Source organism: Danio aesculapii, chromosome 5 (assembly GCF_903798145.1).
Source record: "Danio aesculapii chromosome 5, fDanAes4.1, whole genome shotgun sequence".
NCBI lineage: Eukaryota > Metazoa > Chordata > Actinopteri > Cypriniformes > Danionidae > Danio > Danio aesculapii.
In genome coordinates this window covers 32,510,447-32,531,159 of record NC_079439.1, presented here as the reverse complement: position 1 = coordinate 32,531,159, position 20,713 = coordinate 32,510,447, and the positions used below count along the sequence as shown (strand labels likewise).

General features: G+C 34.4%; 1 protein-coding gene across 1 annotated transcript in view; it reads right to left on the bottom strand.

Annotated features, from left to right (window-relative positions):
• atp2a3 (ATPase sarcoplasmic/endoplasmic reticulum Ca2+ transporting 3) overlaps positions 1–20,713 on the bottom strand; it is a 100,062-nt gene that overhangs the window by 50,186 nt on the left and 29,163 nt on the right. Inside the window, 4 exon segments of the mRNA XM_056457945.1 lie at positions 4,376–4,514; positions 7,894–7,998; positions 16,517–16,599; positions 19,216–19,233. Of these exon segments, the coding sequence (XP_056313920.1) occupies positions 4,376–4,514; positions 7,894–7,998; positions 16,517–16,599; positions 19,216–19,233 (345 nt within the window).

The window sequence follows — 20,713 nt, the reverse complement described above, 5'->3', positions numbered from 1 at the left end:
GAAAAATACGATCTCTGGTAAACCTAACTTGGCAATGCATTAAGTTTTTGCTCTACAACAAAAATTAGATATACATCTATACTGAATACGAATTTTAAAGCTTTAATATCTATAAAATGTGTGTTTTTAATAAGTAAATACAGTAGATGAGAAAGTTTAGAGCATGGGTGCCCAAACTTTTTCTTATAAAGTGCCAAAAACTAAACTTGACTGAGAGTGGTGAGCCGGAGGTAAATATACCAAACTATAAATTTAATTAATTAAATTAATTACCATAATTTATAACATTTAAAATACTTTAATAATTATACATTTTTGTACATTTTATAATGAACATCTTACAATAAAACACAAACAATCCTGTTTAAAACACAAAAAAATAGACTTTGCCTCAATTCACTTGCTGATGTTGCTTGATGATGCTATCAATCAAGTTACTATTTGTTTATTTTTACTATTTGATTCATTTACATTGTTTAATTGAAACATGTAAATTCAGTATGCTTTCTTGTAGCTCAAAAACAAAAGTTATGTTAAATTAGAAATGACAATCTCTGTTAAAGTCATTCCCCTGAGAATTCTCCATTATTCTCCTCTTCACAGATGGGATGGAGGGAGAAATCAAAGGTTACCGCAGAACTTAGTTTGGGCATCTCTGAAGTTGACGCTATAGAATAAAACATTCTAAAACATTCTGTTTTCTTCTCTTGATTTTTCCTCTTTTTTTAATTTGTATTTAATATTTTTGTATAACACAAATTTGATTGCACTAGTTATGGGTTATCGTAAGTTATTTTGTTAGATAAGCTCCAGATTTGGCTTCAGTAGTGACTAATCTAATGTATATGCACAAATATAATATTGTATAGCTTCCTATTAAAAATATGAATTTAAAAGATAGATTTGTGAGGAGTTTACTTCTATATGCTGCGCACTGTATCTCCACCCACAACTTATTCTCATTGGTCTAAAATCCTGATCAACGTACCGCTGTATGATATCCTACAATAAAATATGGTCAGAGCCACGATTTTTGCTTTCAGGAAGCACACGTAGTGGATGCTGGAAACATCTGTACTGACAGTGATGTCTGATAGTTACTTCACATGTCTGCCAGTTTGACCTTGGCATGGGAGGGACTCTGGAGCCGGTTACCATGGTGATGTGGCCCATAGGTGTCAGGGGGTAAAGTCTGACAGTGTGAACGTCTGGCCACTGGAATGTGGGCTTGTCAAGACAAAAGACCAAACGGCGCACCTAAACAAAGAGCCGCTTGTTACCACCGCGCTAAGACAGGTAATGTATCCCACATCTCATCCGCATCTCTTTAATTCCGCCTGTCTCTCTCTCTCTGCATCACACTGCATTTATCGCTCCCTCCCGCTCATCTGTCTTTCACGCTTTCGCGCTCTCACACTGCTTTCTGCCTCCCTCACACATTCTGCATCTCTCCGTACACTCGCTCTCTCTCACTCCCTCCGCACCAGGCTCTTCGTGACTCTCTCGCTTTCACTTCCATTCACAAGCAAACGCAGCGATGTGCCTGCATCCTTGTATCTGAATGAATGCGGATGCTCTCAAACATGAATTGGAAAATCATGTGGTGTACCACGGGTATTACTATTCCCATCGTTTTGTTTTCATGGTGAAAAACAGATCCTCATTGTCATCTTTTCTGTTCCGCTCCATACTTGGCTGATGCAGACTAGAGATCATTAGCAAGCAGGGATTAAAGAAGCAAATGTTGATTAGCGTGAATCGGTGACTCATTCATTTATTTTCTTTTCGGCTTAGTCCCTTTCGGCTTAGTCCCTTTATAAATCCTTTAAACCAGCAACCTTCCTGCTGTGAGGCGATTGTGCTACCCACTGCGCCACCGTGCTGCCTGTGAAGCGGTGACTAGCACATTTGAATGTGTATATATGATATGATCAAGTCAAGAATGACTGTAATGTAGTGCATTACAATACTGAGTTACTCCTAAAAAAGTAACTAATTGCATTGCTTAGTTACTTTTTATGGAAAGTAATGCATTATATTACTTTTGCGTTACTTTTCCTTACCTGGCTGAGGTTTGATTTCTTTCAGAACTTACAGGTGTTTTTCCACCTTTTTTATCCAGAAGCTCTGCATTTAAAACCCCCCTACAGTACAATACAGTATATAACCTTCAGCTTCATTTTCATTCATTGAATGATTTTGAGAACTTTCTGAGTCCAGAGCTATACATGCTGTATATACAGATTAATGAAAGCATGTAAAGTAATGCGTTTGCTACTTTTGTATGTTTTGTGTTATTAGTTAAGTACATTTACTGTCCACTGAGATAAAAAAAAACAATAAAGCTCAAGATGACTAACATGAAATAATTTATTAAGGCAAAAACTGATGAATGAATGAATACATTTATTTATTTATTTATTTATTAGAGACAATGCACTGTGGCGCAGTGGGTAGCACAGCTGGGTCAGCTGGCATTTCTGTGTGGAGTTTGCATGTTCTCCCAGTGTTTGCGTGGGTTTCCTCCGGGTGCTCCGGTTTCCCCCACAAGTCCAAAGACATGCAGTACAGGTGAATTGGGTAGGCTAAATTGTCCATAGTGTATGAGTGTGTATGGATGTTTCCCAGTGATGGGTTGCAGCTGGAAGGGCATCTACTGCATAAAAAAAAGCTGGATAAGTTGGCGGTTCATTTTGCTGTGGCGACCCCAGAATAAAAGGACTGAAAAGAAAATGAATGAATGAATGAATCTTTAATAACAAAATGAACAGTAAGACGATTAAAAAAAAACTTCCCTAAATCAAAATAAATCTTTGAGATTTATACATTGAATAAATTGCTTTACATGGCCTTAACAAATGTGCAAGTCGTTTCCCAAAAGAGAAAAAAAATCTTACAATATTACAAAACGTAGTCACTTCTACAATAACGTTAGACAGTGGCTGCACCTCCTCAACAATTAAAGCAATAGCCATTTATTTAGATAAGTCGAAATAATTGTTTTACCTGGAGAACGTGAACTCATGTCAATCGTAGATGACGGTTTGTTAGTTGAGTTTTACTTCTACATAATCTACACTTAACTACAATCCACTTCTTTTCTTCAATGAGTTCAAAATAACAAGAATCCATTGCAAATATGTAAGTCTCCGGCCTGCCATTGTTTCTGTTTCTGACTGTCTGTAGTGATGGCGGGCTATTCGTGAATGAATCGTTTGTTTAAACCAGATCTTCTAAGAGAACCGGTCGAACCAGTTCATTAAATTGAACGAAGTTGTCATGAAACGGTTTGCATCTTCAGTACTAACTTACCAGTTACCCCCTCTGACTCGAAATAAACCCATATCCTGAGATATTCAGTTACTAGAACAGTGCACTGACTCATCTGCTGTGAAAAAAAGAGACCTGATGATTAACAGCACGCTCTCTCATTGAGTATGTGATTGAACCTGACTAAGGTCATTTTTTATTCCGCAGAATATTTTGTAAAAGCCAATTAAGCAAGGTAAAAAGTAACTCTCTTTACATTTTTTTAAAAGTAACTCAAATAATTTCACTTATTTTTAAAAGTAATGCGTTATATTACTCGTTACTTTGGGAAAGTAATATTATTACATAAGGCGCGTTACCCCCAACACTGGTCTGTATATACTGTAGATTGGCATGTGTGTATGTGAGGAAACAAGGACAAACCTGCGCTTACAAGAAAGTGGAGAATGGTGCGGCTGACAGTAAGGAAAAAGGAAGGCTGTATATTTCAACAAGAAGTGAGAGAGAAAGAAAAGGAGTGTAAAATAATCAGGTTGGTATACAATGAACAGAATATGAGCACATTCAGGTTTTTTCCTGCATGTCTCTGCTTGGCAATCTCATAGTAACAGGAAAGCCACTTACGTAACACAGTCTGGGATATTCCTGCTCTGCTTTCAAGTTTTTGGCAAGAAGCCCACACAACACACACACACATACATACATAGCGTAACACTGAAGAGGTCTCGTTCAGGGCAAAGAGCTTCAGTAAAACGCACACAAACACACTCTCTGGGCAGCCACACATACGCCAATAGGAAGACTGAGGGAAAACGACAGCCTGTGTTTGTGTGTTTTGGGTATGGCGAGAGGTGGGGATGACTGGAAGAAAGATAGAAAAAAGAAGCACCAGACCACCTCCATTGAGTATTATACCCAACCACATGGGCAAATGTTCAGCAGAAACCTCCACAAGACGCAAACTGGAGGCTGCTGTTCCACAAACATCAACTCTCTGCACATTTGAATCCCTTTCCTTACACAAAGGATGGGACTGTGAGCAGATGAAGCTTTGGGGAAAACCCATGAGAAAGAGCAGGACAACTAGAATAAGGTCCAAACCTACCAGAAATCTCCACAATATCTCCAGGCACGATGTCTCGAGCTTTGATCCTCTGGACAGCCGTGCGGTTCATGCGGTAAACTTTGCCCATCTCTGGCTCATACTCTTTTAGAGCTTCGATGGCATTCTCTGCATTTCGCTCCTGAGAACATGCATCAATACACAAAGGGTATCAGCAAAAACACATGGGTAACAGTATATACTTAATATGTGTTATTGTTTTCCAGCACTTTACAAGCCAGGCAAATTACATATTTACTGTACATTCATATACATACAGAATCCATCACATTATATCAGATGCGATTTCTTATACTGTAGTATTCTATAGCATAATATAGTTTTCTAAGGACAATTTTTGATGGCATGCTGGCCAGACAATCTCATTTACTCTCTTAATTATCCTTTACTCATCTTAAATGTGTCATCTTTCATCATAATTTCATATTCATTTTATTTTCATGCTTTGTTCACTCATGAAATGGTAATATCCAAGACTTTTGTCTTCTCTCAAAGGGCACAGGACAAAAAGACAGCTAGATTATGATCAAATCAGCACAGACTCAAGAGATTTCATTTTAAGCAAATGCTACTGTATAAATCGTTCATTTTTATAACCCATTTAGGAAGAAATTGTTATGACAGCAACACAATTACATTTTAAGGTTTCAAGCATTTTATTTAAAATCTAAGCACTTTAAAAACCTTGAAAAACCTAGACTAAAATTCAAGCATTTTCAAGGATGTCCAGCACCTGTATGAACCCGGTTTTTGCCATCGGTCCGGATGTTAATAGGAAGTTAAAACTGTTCAAAATAAATAAATGAACTACTTTGAACTACACAGTGTAATGTTCTGATAAAAACAATGGAAAAATGGGAAAAATATATAATTATACATAATATACACGAGTAGCAGTGTGATATGGCTGTATATCGGCACAGGTGGGAGAGGTGTGTGTGCCTTAGTGTCCCACCAGTGACGATATACAGCCATATCGCACTGCTACTCGTGTGATATTGCATTTATACAATAGTTTGAAGGCATAATCATGTGCATAAAAAACGAAAATCAAACTCTACTCTATCAAAACTACTTTCTTCCGCCCCTCATTCACATCTACGGCTGACGTCAGAACAGTTGAAACTGTTGCTACTTCACACACGTCACTTTAGAGCTAGTGTTTAAATGATTCTCCTGCATAATGTCTAAAGTGATGACAAAACAGGTGATTTTTGCTGACATTTGAAGATTATAAGGCTGAACGGCATGAAACGTCATCAATCAAAAGAGATTTCCCAGTATTTCTCTGTTGCAATCAAGAGATCATAATAATTATCCCTGAAAAAGCCAAAGCAGTGCAAACACTAGGAGATGACTGTTGTGTTTGTGATAAGGAAAAATGCTAAACACATGCGGGCATTTCTTATTTCTTTCTTTTTACTGAACTAGTCTGCAGTAATGAAAATAGGAGATGCATTAGAAACAAACAGATGGCCAACCAAAAAGTAAGGGTGAAGGGTTAAAAGGTTGTACAAGTGCTGTTGCAGAATATCGCACGGCTATCAGCCAATCAGATTCACGAACCAGACAGAAGTGTTGTATATAATATGATATAATATAATATAATATAATACAATATAATATAATATAATATAATATAATATAATATAATATAATATAATATAATATAATATAATATAATATAATATAATATAATATAATATAATATAATATAATATAATATAATATATCTAAGAGTGAGAGAATTAAAGCATGTTAAATGTTAGTTATTAAATTTTAGCTAACATTTTTGCTAGTTTGTGCTATTTTTGTCTTCTGGGAAGGAAATCTACATTCTGACTATGTCACACATTGACATGGCAAATGCCCACAGTAATCGATGATGCATTAATGGCTCATAATTAGTCATGAAACTGCATGGCTTTTATTCTATGAAAAGACGCTTTGTTTAATGGTTCATGACAGCACACGTTAATTCATACCACAGACATATAAGTCCATACACCCAGAGACTTCTTCACAAAATTCATTAGGTCTGGGAGCATTTACAGCTCCTTTACAGCCTTAAAAGTTATTACAAATGCAGCAGCGCATGCATACACATTTTTAGTCCAAGAACAAATGCAAATGGCTGTCCATTCATTTGTGCATTCCATTATAGGACTCACAGGGTATAGTGTACAGGATGTGTTGTATAATTTAACGTAACTTAAAAAAAAACAAGCAATGACTAGCAATCTTGCTCTGGAGAAGCTGACATACACTGTTAAAAGAAAATTACAAGATTTTTAAAAAATATGGAGCCCCTTTCAATACTTTTTTAACCAGATGGACCATCCCACATTTTCTGATGTTTGAGCTTTCAAACCCTTCTGGGTGTCTTATTGTATTGTTCAGATGTCTTACATTGCAGCAACAATTAACAAATTTGTTTAACCAGTACCACTGGAAAGCTGTGAACTGCAAGGTACAAAAATGTACTCAATATTGTTATTATTTATTTATTTTTTTAATTATACACTGTTATGATTTAAATTTATGAAATTTACTTACATATTTATTTTCACATTTTTAACCATTTGTCTTCATTTTTTTATGTATTTTGTTCTGAAGTTCAAACAAAACCCAATAAATATATTTTGGGCAAAAAAAGTAATACATTTTGTCAGCTTTAAATCTTCAATAATAATAATAATAATAATAATAATAATATTTTTTTATTTATATAACGCCTTTCCAGAGCTCAAGGACACTTTACAAACAATGTAGCAAAAAGAGATAGTACGAACAGACATTGAAAGAAACAGTAATCAAGTAGAGACAACATTAGGCTAACAAACATACAAGAAGTCAAATATAACAAACTGAAAATACAGAACAAGACCTGGGAGACATATATGCAGAGTACAGATTGATCAAACAAAGTGGTCAGTTTATCAAATCAGAAGAGTAACATTCAGAAAACAAGTGAGTTTTAAGTAAAGATTTAAATTCTGAGATATTATTAACAGAACGTAGTGAGCTTGGTAGAGAGTTCCAAAGTTTGGGTTCAATAACACTAAAGGAGATCAAAATAAAACTCTGAATCGAAAGACTGCCATGTCTCCCTAATTTTCATAACCCTTTAACAGACACAACAGGATTATTGCCAATTAAGAACAAGTGTGCACATTTGAATAAAGAGCATGATCTTTAACAATTAGCCATGCAGCTCTAATATACAGTCTTAAGGATTAACTACAGTACATATGTCTGGGCCCTGCTATTGTGGTATAAATGTAATTACACAACACATCCTTATGTACACAGTAAAAAAACAAACAAAACTGCAAACATCATAATCATTTGTCATGGTTAGGAACAGACGACAGTAGATGCAGAAGTACATATAAAACAGAACAAGCAGAGCTGCTGTCCTCACATTACTCATTGAGAAGATAGATATGATCATTTGTTGAATTTCTACATGGCCCCCCCACACACACACCCACACCCACCTGCCAGACTCCAATGACTGCGTTGGCCACCAGAATAAGCAGGATGACAATAGGCTCCACGAAAGCTGTGGTGGACTCCTCCCCCTCCTCAAACAGTGCCAACACCTAATAAACAAACAGCAAATAAATTACTCCTGCCTCACATTCACTCAGCACAGTTCTGTTCAGGTTACTCAAGCATTCCAGTTTAAAAAAAAAAAAAATATATATATATATATATATATATATATACTTCCATTTTCTATTTTTGAGATTTCCATGTGTCAGCTTTGCCTTCATAGGAATAAATTACACTGAAATATATTCAAACGGAAAACAGTTCTTTTAACATCATGATATAACTGTTTTTATTGTATTCCTAATGTAATAAATGCAGCCTTGGTGAGCGTAGGAAACTTCTGTTCCTGTATCCTAGATTTGGGAAAAAAAGCTAACAAAGGCTAAAAGGGCTAGTTTACCCAAAAATACCTCATCATTTATTCTCCGTCATGTGGTTTTAAACCTTTTGGAGTTTCTTTTGTTAAACACAATAGAAGATATTTTGAAGAATGCTTGTTGCTCGCACCCTTCAACTTCCATAGTAGGAAAAAAGATTACTGTGACAGTCAATGGTTGACAGCTACCAGAATTTTTCTAAATATCTTCTGTTGTGTTCAACATAAGAAGAAAACGTAAATAGGATTTGAATAAGTGTAGGGAGAGAAAAAGATGATAGAATTTTCACTTTTTGGTGAACTGACTAAACTGACACGCAAAGCAAAATATTTAATCTAGTTGACTCAAAAAAATAAGTTTGCTGTTTATTCAAACTATTTATTTAAAATGAGCTGAATCAACATAATCCTTGAGTTTTTTAGGTCAACTTAATTGTTTTATGTTCAATACATTTAAATTTGTAAAAACTAATACAATAACTTAATTTCTTCATGTTTTTTAAGTCATCTTTATGCTGTTTGTTAAAACTACTTATTTAAAATGATCTGACACAATCCTTGAGCTTTTTTTAGGTCAACTTAATTGTTTTTATGTTCAATTCACTTAAATTTGGAAAAACTAATGAGTTAATTTCTTCATGCTGTCTCGACACAAGTCGACTGTGTGGAATCAGCAGTATAAACTTCTGAAAATAGATTAATTTTGTTGATAAGCCCGAGGTGCCGACAATACCACTTTTAAACATACAGTACAGTGCAATAAACATCAGGCTCTGTCTGTTAGGAAAGAAGATACTGCATGAATCCACACCCATTACAAATATTCCAATGAAATCATGCCATCATGTACAGGTACATGCCCCGGGCTGATATGTGGGAGTTCTGGGTGGGAGGTATTTTCAGAAAGACCTGGAGTTACCTCAGAAGGTTAAAGACATCCCTGCAATATGCATGGTAAGGAAAATATAGAGCATAAATACAACTTGAATGGAATGCGACAGCAGGGTTCATTACCTTCTGACAGTAATCATCTGTTCAGCTTCACATCAGATACTGAAACTCCAAAAATGTTTGAAGTGAGTTGACCTCAAATATTAGAATTTTTGAAAGTAAAATGTTTGTGCTGTCTGACTGTAAACTAGGAGGTGTTCAATTTTTATCATCTACAATAATATTGTAATGATATTCAAGCATATATTATTGCATCAAGTGCTTTTTATAAAAACAGGCATAAAAGCAAGTCCAAAAGCATCCACTGCTTTATATTTATAAGAAGTTTTGATATTTATAACACATAATATATAGAACACAAGCCTGAACATTGCTTGGAGCGCTAAATATGAAGAAAATTTTTATGCAGTGCTGTTCACTGCAAAAAAAAAATGTTTTTCTTACTGTTTTCAAGTGCAAATTGCTAAAAATTCTTAAATTAAGAAGTATGTCCTAGACAAGCATAAAATATTGTCTTATGTTCAGAAATAATCTCTAAATTAAGTAAGTTTTTCCTTAAAAAAATAGGTAAATGATCTGCCGATGGGATAAGCAAAATAATTGTAGAATTTAAACGTGAAAATTATATTTTTGCTTATCCACTGGCAGATCATTTTGCTTGTGAAAAAAAATCTTAACAAGACACAGCAGTTTCATTGTTTCATTCCTAAATGAATCTGTTCAGGAAAATGATTTGTGAAAATAATTCAATGAGTCATTAATAAAGACAGTCATTGTGTAAATAAAGCAGCCATTTTAAATTGAACTGTTTCGATGAACTACTGAATGAATTGCTCATATTTTTTAATCCCTGACAGCCATTCAACAAATTATCATTTAGTTGTCTCTTATTAAAGTATCCCCATAATGCACATATAATATTTTGTGATGATTCACACTATATTAGCCCTGGTCAATAAATTCAATTAAAAGTCTGATAAATTATGGATCATTTCCACTGGTTGGACCACTTGTGATCACTTGAGATGTGCTTCTGCAAATAAGGACTGGTGCTTTCAACATGACATAGCAGACACACACTTTAGACTTCAGATTTACCATTTTTAAATGTTTGGTTGTCGAATTTTTGGAAAAAGAAAGTTTTATTCTTTTCAGTTTTCTGCTGTTTTAAAATGAAATCAGTGGTCCTTTACATTTGTTTGCATTTTGATTTTGTAATTGTAAATAATAATAATTTTTGGTCTATATCTTAGTTATTGATGTCTATATATATATATATATATATATATATATATATATATATATATATATATATATATATATATATATATATATATATATATATAGATAGATAGATAGGGTTTTCATGTCAGCCAAAATGTACATATCAATGCATATCTTATGACCCTATAATTAACACATTAATAACATTAGGCACTTGATGTGTATATTTTGCTTGAGTTTGAGTAGTTTTCAATGATCTCTTTCATTTCACGTATTCACAGGCTTTCTCTGCTGCCATTTAATTCTAAGCATCTTAGATACAGATCAACCTTAGAGCAGTCTGTCTTTAACCTTTTATTGCAGACTGATGGGTCCAATACTGAGGCTTCTTTAAGTCACTGAGCAACCGTGAAATAAGATGGGCAGGCGAATGAGAGGTGGCTGAATGAAGAGAGAAAATTGGTCAAAAAGGCAGAATGTAAAAGCGATAAAGAGCAAAAAAAGAGTCCATAAAACAAAAGGAGTGGAAAGATGACAATTATTGAAAGTTGAGGAGAGCCTCACAGATGAAGGGCTTAGAGTTTAGATCACAGAGCTCAGCTAAATCCTGTCAAGTCATTGCTCTGGGCGGCTTGTCTGACTGAGGTCTATTCACTCATAAATATCAGTAGACTGTGGATCTTCTCTGCGCTCCCTTAACCTTTACACTTCAAAAAGAACACCAACGGACTGGTTACTGCTTCAGAATGAACCAATTCACCAAAAATGCTAAATCAAATGGTGGTTTGGTGCACACAAAGAAAGAGACCTTTTGGATCTATACATTAAAAGTGACTAGATTTCCAGGCTTTAATGGCGAATTAGATTTTTCTACTTTTTTTTTTCATATATGATCTACATACTTTCATTATATATTGTTGAATATGTAATTAGGTATGTATTTGTATGTGTATGCAAGAACATATTTGTGTGTGTGTATATGGGTGACATTATGGCGCAGTGTGCAGCACTATCGCCTCACAGCAAAAAGGTTGCTGGTTCGAGCCACGGCTGGGCCAGTTGGCATTTCAGTGTGTAGTTTGCATGTTCTCCCTGTGTTCATGTGGGTTTCCTCCGGGTGCTCCAGTTTCCCCCACAAGTCAACAACAAGCTGTACCGGTGAATTGGGTAAGCTAAATTGGCCATAGTGAATGAGTGTGTGTGGGTGTTTCCCAGTACTGGGCTGCAGGTGAAAGGGCAACTGCTGCGTTAAACACATGCTGGATAAGTTTGTGTTTCGTTTCGCTGTGGTGACCCTTGATTAATAAATGGACTAAGCCACACATATGTATGTATATATACATATATATGTGTGTGTGGCTTAGTCCATTTATTAATCAAGGGTCACCACAGCGAAATGTATGCATGCATGCACGTACGTACGTATGTATGTATGTATGTATGTATGTATGTATGTATGTATGTATGTATGTATGTATGTATGTATGTATGTATGTATGTATGTATGTATGCATGTATGCATGTATGTATGCATGTATGTATATATACATACATATACATATATATATACATACATGTACATATACATATACATACACATACATATACATATACATACATATACATACACATATACATACATATACATATATATACATATACATATATATAGATAGATATACATATACATATACATACACACACACACATACATACATTTTTGAATGAATATGAATGAAAAAACAAACTAAAAAACTAAACTGCTCTGCTGAGTTTTTATCTCAAATCTTCAACGTAAATCGGTCCTTGACAGGCCTACTTTTATCCATTTAAATACAGGAAGTCTATCCATTGTCCAGATGACCTTTTCTCTGATGACATGCACTGTTCTGCTTGAGTCACACGCTTGGAAGATTCTCATTTTATACTGAGGCCTAACGAAAAATATGTCAATGCCATTATAGTGATGTACACGCTGCTGAAGCTGTCACTGGTACTGCACAGAGGGCTGTATGGCAGGAATGTGTGGATAAAATAGGGGAAAAAAACTGATGAAATGAAAGAATGAAAAATGAGAGATGACAGAGAAGGAATGAAAAACTCATTTAGACTGAAGAATCAATGCAGCTAGAACATCTAAAATGAACTCAAATGAAAATGGGCAACCATTCCGGGAGTCTTGGGACGGGCAGTCGCATGGCTGCACATGCAGATCTGGTTGTTTCCAACCAATAGCTTTCATTCCCAGCACATGCTGTTCTGAGATGAGTCAGACTATCATACCCTCATAACACTTGTTTCAAAAGCACAAAAATAAATAAAAAACACTACATTTTTTTATGTCTTTGCGGCTCCCCCGTCGCTTAGATACCAGCGACTTTGTTCTCATAACATGCAAAATGTCAGGAAAACTGAATGCTTAAAGATTTTAATATATTCAAAAAGGCACACAAATGAGTTCAAAGACCGGGCTGATCTCCCCGGAGTATTTCCATTGCACCACTGCATTTGTCCAGCACACAAACACACTCTCACACGCTGCTTTCTGGGAGGTCTAACGCAATATTTTTATCAGTTTTGAGTGCTCCGCAGGATTCCAGTGGTTGGAAGACTGTTGCTCGCCTCATAGAATTTAACCACGGTTCAGACACACGCACACAAAAAAAAGGATGGATGAAAGACACAATGATAGATGACATGAACAGAGCTCCCAAAGCTTTGGGGGGGACTCTAAACGCATATGTATGGAGACAAAGAGCATGTACACAGAGAGCAGAGCAGTTTTTGTGAGTCCCTGACTGTCTGTTCCTCTGCAGTTTACGTTATATTCCTCTTACAGAGCGGTGGGGGGCTGGAGAGGCTCGACCGTGGCCTCTGTTGTTTCTTCAAGTCAGACGGAAAGTTCATAAAAAGGTAAATTCATAAAAGCCAATAAGAAAAACAGACGGTGCTCACCAGTTTAACAAGTCAGAATCTCGGAAAGTCTGGAGTCCTGCTCAGCAGAACCAGAGCACAATCATTATGTCACAGCGAGAGGATTGTTTATCTGCTGTATCTTACAGACTCCAAACTTTTGAATGGTAATGTTCATGTTTAATTAAATATATTTATTGTCAGTACCAAAAAAAGAATGCATTAAATTGGTCAAGTCACAGTAGAGACATGCATAATGTTAATGTTATATGAAAAAAGTGTGTAAAGGTTAAGTGTAAATATTAAGAAGCACAACTGTGTTAACATAGATTACTGGTCAAAAGTTGAATGTTAAATGTTTTAAAAAAAGCTTCTCCTGCTCATCAAATATCATTTAATATTTAATATTATTATTATTAATGGTAATAGTAAAAAAGCAATAATGACTGGAGTAATCATTTCATTTGAAACTACATACAATAAGAAAGCAGTTGTTTAATTTTTGAATAAATGTTTAACAATTTAACAATGTTTTTTTTCCATTTAATAAATGCTGACTTAATGAACAGAATAATTTTCAGAACAAACATTTGACCGGTAGTGCAGATGATAATAAAACCTTCTTGAGAACCAAATCAACATACCTGAATTATTTCTGAACAATCATGTGACACTTGTGAAAGGTCATGTCAAAGTTCAGCTGTGCTTTTCAGGACATTTACATTTTAGAACGGTTTACAATAGAAAACAGTTTTTGTTGTATATTTGATCAAATAATCTAGCTTGCCTGCTATGTTTCCATCAAAAGTTGAAAATTTACTTCATGCAGGAATATAATATAATTCATAAAACATTTTAACATAAAATATCTTTAAAGCACTGCTTCCATTTCATAGAAGAATAAAATTCCAATTGCCTGAAAAATTATTGTAATAAATAAATAATAAAAATATTTTGTTATATATATATATATATATATATATATATATATATATATATATATATATATATATATATATATATATATATATATATACACATACATACATACATACATACTGTACATACATACATACATACATACACTCACACTCAGTTGAAATCAGAATTATTAAACCCCCTTTGAATTTTGGTTTCTTTTTTAAATATTTACCAAATGATTTTTAACAGAGCAAGGAAATTTTCACAGTACATCTGATAATATTTTTCCTTCTGGAGAAAGCCTTATTTGTTTTATTTCAGCTAGAAAAAAACAGTTTTTAATTTTTTTTTAAAAGCATGTTGCGGTCAAATTATTTGCCCTTTTAAGCTATATATTTTTTGATAGTCTACAGATCAAACCATCATTATACAATAACTTGCCTAATTACCCTAACCTGCCTAGTTAACCTAATTAACCTAGTTTAGCCTTTAAATGTCATTTTTAGCAAAATAGATCAATTATTAGAAATGAGTTAACTATTATGTTTAGAAATGTGTTGAAAAAAATCTTCTTTCTGTTAAACAGAAAGTGGGGAAAAAGTAAACAGGGGGGCTAATAATTCAGGGGGTTTAATAATTCTGACTTTAACATAAATAATTTATGTACATGTTGGTGTTTCCATTTAGCATTTTTATGCACACAAAAATAGGTGGTTGAAACTTTCGTAATGCTTCTTTTCGAAGTATAACTCCTTTATCAGAAATACTATTTATTCTAATAAATAAATTATTCAAAATATTTGTAACTTCTGAACTTTTCAGAAAACTTCTGAGTTTTTAGAATTTACAGCCCTAACTTTTCAGAAAGTATTTTAGCGAGCAGAGAAAGTAAGACGGTTGTAAGACCGCCAGCATAAACTCAAAGATGATTTAAATTCATCCTGTTTGCTCCTCGTCTCGCACCTCTTTTTTCTGCATCTTGATGGTTACATTTTTAAGACCGTGTGTGAATCTAAAAAAAGTTGCTCTGCTCTGTTTTGTTGTGCTTCATCACTTTATAATGTGTCCTTTATAGGGATGCTTCGATCGGTATTTTTGCAGCCGATACCAAGTAGCAATTCCTTGTCATGGTGATTGGCCGATACGGAGTACCGATTCTGATGCTTCATGCGTTATAATGCATGATTTCACTCAAAGTATGATACTTAAGTGGAGATCTCTCCTTACCTATAAAAATAAATAAAGAATGTTGCAGATAATCCCTTAAACATGTCTATTATAACCATTTAGTGTGGACATGCCATGGTCAGAAGCAGCTTTACCGAACAAAATAGATAAACAACGTAATTAAGAAACATTGCAAATAATAGACTAATTATTTAACATGTGCGCACGTGCGTCTCCTCTGTGTGTAAACTTGTAAACAAACACTTGAGATCATGAGATTGGCCAGATTGGCCAATAAAATGTGATTATCGGCCGATACTGATCTCCAGCCGATTGATTAAAGCATCCCTAGTCCTTTATGTACTGTAAATGTGCCATAGGTCTGGTAGATGAGGCCCTAAATCATGTTATACCTGTATCTTAATAGAGCAGATGCTTACAAGAGTATGTCATTTTTTTAAATACCTAAATCAAAGACTTGCACTTAATTTGATATGGAAACAAAATACTGTACAAATCCTGCAGGAGATACACTTTCTTTCCGAGATCTAATAAATCTGCAGAGACTGCAAATGGAATGTCTTTGGAGTTTGCTGGTTTATTTACAAAGGAGCTTTAACTTCTTCACCTCATCGATTTACCTGCGTTCTCTGGTGGCGAGCACCAAGGTAAATGACCTTAAGCCACTCAAATGAGTCCAGGTGAAGGTTTTACATATATCATTTGACTACAAAGACAGACTTTTAAAATTGAAAAGGAGAGATTAAAACTCTCCCTCTTCTGTGCTCTGATCATTGACAACCATTTAGTGAAATTTGAGGTTATAGTTCACCAAAATGCAAACTGGACGTGACAGATGATCTTAGCTTTTCATTCACTCTCAAGCTCTGCATTACCTCACTGACTTCATGAACTGTACCTGCTATAAAGTTGTGGTGGGGTCTGGCTGCCATAGTGTTTATTTTGATGGAAATAAAACAACATTTCTGTTATGAAGAGAGTAAGTTACTTACAAAAGACACACAGGCTGCCAGCAGCAGAATCCTCACCAGGAGGTCCTCAAACTGCTCCACCACTAACTCCCATAGAGATTTACCTGGCAGACAGAAAGAGACAGAACATTGACTATGTTTACATGGACATCAGTAAACAAATTATTAGCCTTAATCTGAATAGACAATAATATGATTAAGGTGTTTACATGAGTTACTTTTTGAATGTTCCTTTCATGATCCTGTTTTACATGTTATAGCACATATTTCGATTAACATCATTGCGTCATCGTGCTATCCACGTTTCCTCCAGAGTTTCATATAATTTCGGGTGATTCATTTTTAAATTGTCACCTTTAACTGCAGTTTGGCACTTTCACTTTCATTTAGGATCATTTCAAGCATGCCCTCAGTGACAAATGAGATATTGGATGAGAGTATGAACTGCTGGAGGAGTGTAGTTTTAATCAAATTCTGCACACCGTATGGGGAAAAAACCTCCGCATTTCACGATGGGGGTGTCTGCTGTTCTTTATTGACTTGGTAGGTGCAGAGAATAGTGTCAAACAGCCATGTGTGAATAAAATATTCTGTCAAAAAACATGATGGTAATAGTTTGCGGTGTTTACATGTCTGTACTGCACTTCAATAATGTGACTAAAATCGGCATACTTCACATGTTTTAATTCGATTTCTGTTTAGTTCAATTACGACCTTAATCAAATGAAATGGATCAAAAATCGCTGTTTACATGGTAGACTCTTAATCAGAGTATTGTCTTAATCGTATTAAAATTGGATTATTGGTATCCATGTAAACATACCCATTGACAGAAAGAAACATTGCGATTTAATTAAAGAAAAAGTGTCGGGCATTGTTTAAATGAATTGTTTCAATTCTGATTCTGCTTATTAATTCACATTCTTATTGATTTCTAGTTTCAATTCCAGTGTTGTAAAAACATTTATATCTCAAACATATTTATTCTGAATAATACTGATGATAAAATCCATGTTAAGCCTATCGTAAACTTTGGTTTTATGCATAGGATAGGGCAAGAGTTCCCAAACTTTTCAGGCCGCGGTCCCCAAAATAACAATGCCAGTGACTCGCAACCCCCAATATGCTCTAAAGTGGTTATACCTGTAAATATACAAACCTTGCATGCAACAGCACAAACACGCCAATAGGCCCAAGTACAGTACTGTATATTCTTCATTTAATTTTGGAGAACGTCACTCTGAGATCTACCTCCATATTCAGTCATGGCCTGTATTTATTTTTAATGTATGTGAGTGCTGTAAAGGTATCAGAAAGTTTAACATGGTGCCAAAAAAAATCTATCTGCTGCATCTAACGCTACTGCTGTGTAATACACTGTATCTATTGCTGTGCCTTTAAAACAAAACAATCACCCCAGGGGTCACAATCAAATGTAACTAAATTTTTTAAGCCTGATGGCTTTTTTTTTTTGCATGTTGTTTTTTTAAATGCAAGTATTAACTACTATTTTTTTCTTCTGTAGGTTAAGGATAAAATACGGTAAGACTAATAGTTTAATAAACTGTGATAGGGAGTATTTACAGAGCACATGCTGCATATTCAGGGTTTCTACAGGTTTCTTCAAGTCAAATTTAAGACTTTTTAAGACCCTTTTAAGATCATTATGAATTAAATTTTAGACTACATAGCTACGAACACTAAAGATACAGGTCTAAACACTAAAGATTGTTTTCTAATAGCCCAGTTACTTCTGTAAATAGTTTTATAATAATGGAAGATCATGTAGAGGGATGTGTTGCTTTACTTTTCTTTCCCTGATTAGAGAATTATTTTGCAGAATTTGCAGTAAAAATGTCTAACAGCTGTTGTGAATTGTCTCTCTTTGCAATAAAAACTTAAATATATAAAAAAGTTGAGATGGATTATTGGTTACTGGCTTGATATGGTAGCTTTACTTGGACATAAGAAAGTTAGGACCTGTTTAAAATAATTTAAGACCTACAACCCAATATTTCAGTGAATTTAGGACTTTTTAAGGCCTAAAATTTAGTTTTTGAAATCTAAGACATTTTACCTCGCGGATACCCTGCTATTTCATCATTAGAAGAGTACAAATTTGTAAAACTACAGTGTTATATTTTTAACATTAAATGTTGGCAGAACTGAGTTCAATGTGCTGTAATGCAATTTAAAACTGCAAATAATGGAAAACCTGTGAATCGGAAAATACTATATATTTTTTGGTCAACACTGAAACAACCCTTTGTTTTATAGACAGAACAACAAACTACTGAACATGGCAAAACAACAGATGCTCAGGCTGTTAAAATGCATGTGTGGGGAGAATAAAACATATCTGCGACCTTAATCAAAGACAAAACATCTTTATCGGTCCCATTTCTAGACAAAAATAACCCATGCTAACAAATTAAATATACTTTAAAGGCTGAGCGCTGACCTGTGCATGTACGCCAACTTATGCACAAAATTACATACACTGTACTTTAGTAGACCACAAAGCTGATATGTCAAAGTTAACAGAATGTCTACAGGGGACCATCAAAATAAAGTGTAACTCATTAAATGCAGTGCATGTGTGTATTTGCAAGTCTTAAAGTTTATCTCTTTCTAGTAAAAACAGAAAGACGGAGGCTGTGCTAACGGTGCAACTCATAAAGAGACAGCGGTAACAACATGATGGAAAGATCAATATTTACCTTCTTCGGCTGGGAGCTCTGTCAGTCAAAACACAGCGAGGCAATCCGTAGTGGAATGAGAGGCAGGGTATGAGGAAAAGAGAGAGAGAGAGAACAAAACAAAGGGGATTCTGTTAGAAATGGCATACAGATAAAATTGTGTTGTTTCATTTATATTCACAGCTAGATGTTCTGCCTGAATGTTAAATACACAGAGACTGTAAGACTGCAGATTAGCATAAAGGCAATTATTGATTTAGGATTAGACGACTGCTTGCTGTAGAATAGATAAGAACACTTATTTGCGGTACCTGAAAAAATTGTCCTGCACACTGCAGAAATAAACTGTAATAACTTTGCTGTCATCAAACAAACAGTTAAAGTTAATCTATAAAATTGGAAAGATTTAAACAACGCTGCTAAATGTAATTTTTAACGTTGTGATGCAGTTAAAAGTAGCAACATGCAGTATATTATATTCCAAATTGCAAGATATATCAAAGTATAACAAGTTATTCAAAATGGAGGCTCGGTTGTCTCGTCAGTTGTTGTAATAAATGGATGGGATTTACAATGACAAAATTATAGGGCAATTCGGCATTAATCGCCAGCATTCATTTGAACAGAAGTGAATGGGTTAGGGTTGTTTTAATATTTTAATATAAGTGTTTTAATATTTCAGGCGAAAATAATAATATAAGACAATGTCAAATAACATAAGATATACACAGTAAGATGAATCTAAAAAATACATAGGGTAAAAATCCATTTAATGTAAACTTAATTGCAAATATTTCTCAAAACACTCATTGTTTTGTACCATAAGTTCTCTAAATGCAGTTGTAAAAATAATAACTTGGCAGACATTTACAAACTTTAAAAATTGTTAAAGTAGTAGACAAACCAATAATTAAAGCAAATTAATTTAGGTATCACAGACTCTAAATACATTTTTTACAGCTTGTTCGAACTACTTCTATAAAATGAGCTGATACAACAGTTATTGAGATTTTCTAGGGACAGCTGAATTGTTCAATCCACTTAAATTTAACTGTCAGAGTTGTGTCTATGGTTTATTTTGTTTTCTTGAGTGCACGGAGTGGTGTTTTAGCATCTTGAACTGTGTGCTCATGTCTGTTACACTCAAAAAATAACTTATTGGATGAACTCAATTTAATTGAGGGCAGGATTTCATTCAATAAATTTGTTTAGCTGCCACTAAAAAAACTATTTACACAATAAAATACAATTGAGTTGGTCAAACATGATTTTATTGAAAAAAAATAAATAAATAAATATGTTTGTATTTTTATTTATCTTAAACTCAAAGGTCTGATAATATTATGTATGTCTATTATGTGTTGTACATTCCGAAGTCTGATAGTTTTATTTGGTTATCCTAAATGAACACACAACATGCTTCATGTTGTCCCAACACAAAACACTTAATTTAACTTAATGTTTTACAAATTTAAGTGGACTGAAAATAAAACAAATAAACTGGCCAAAGAAATCACAA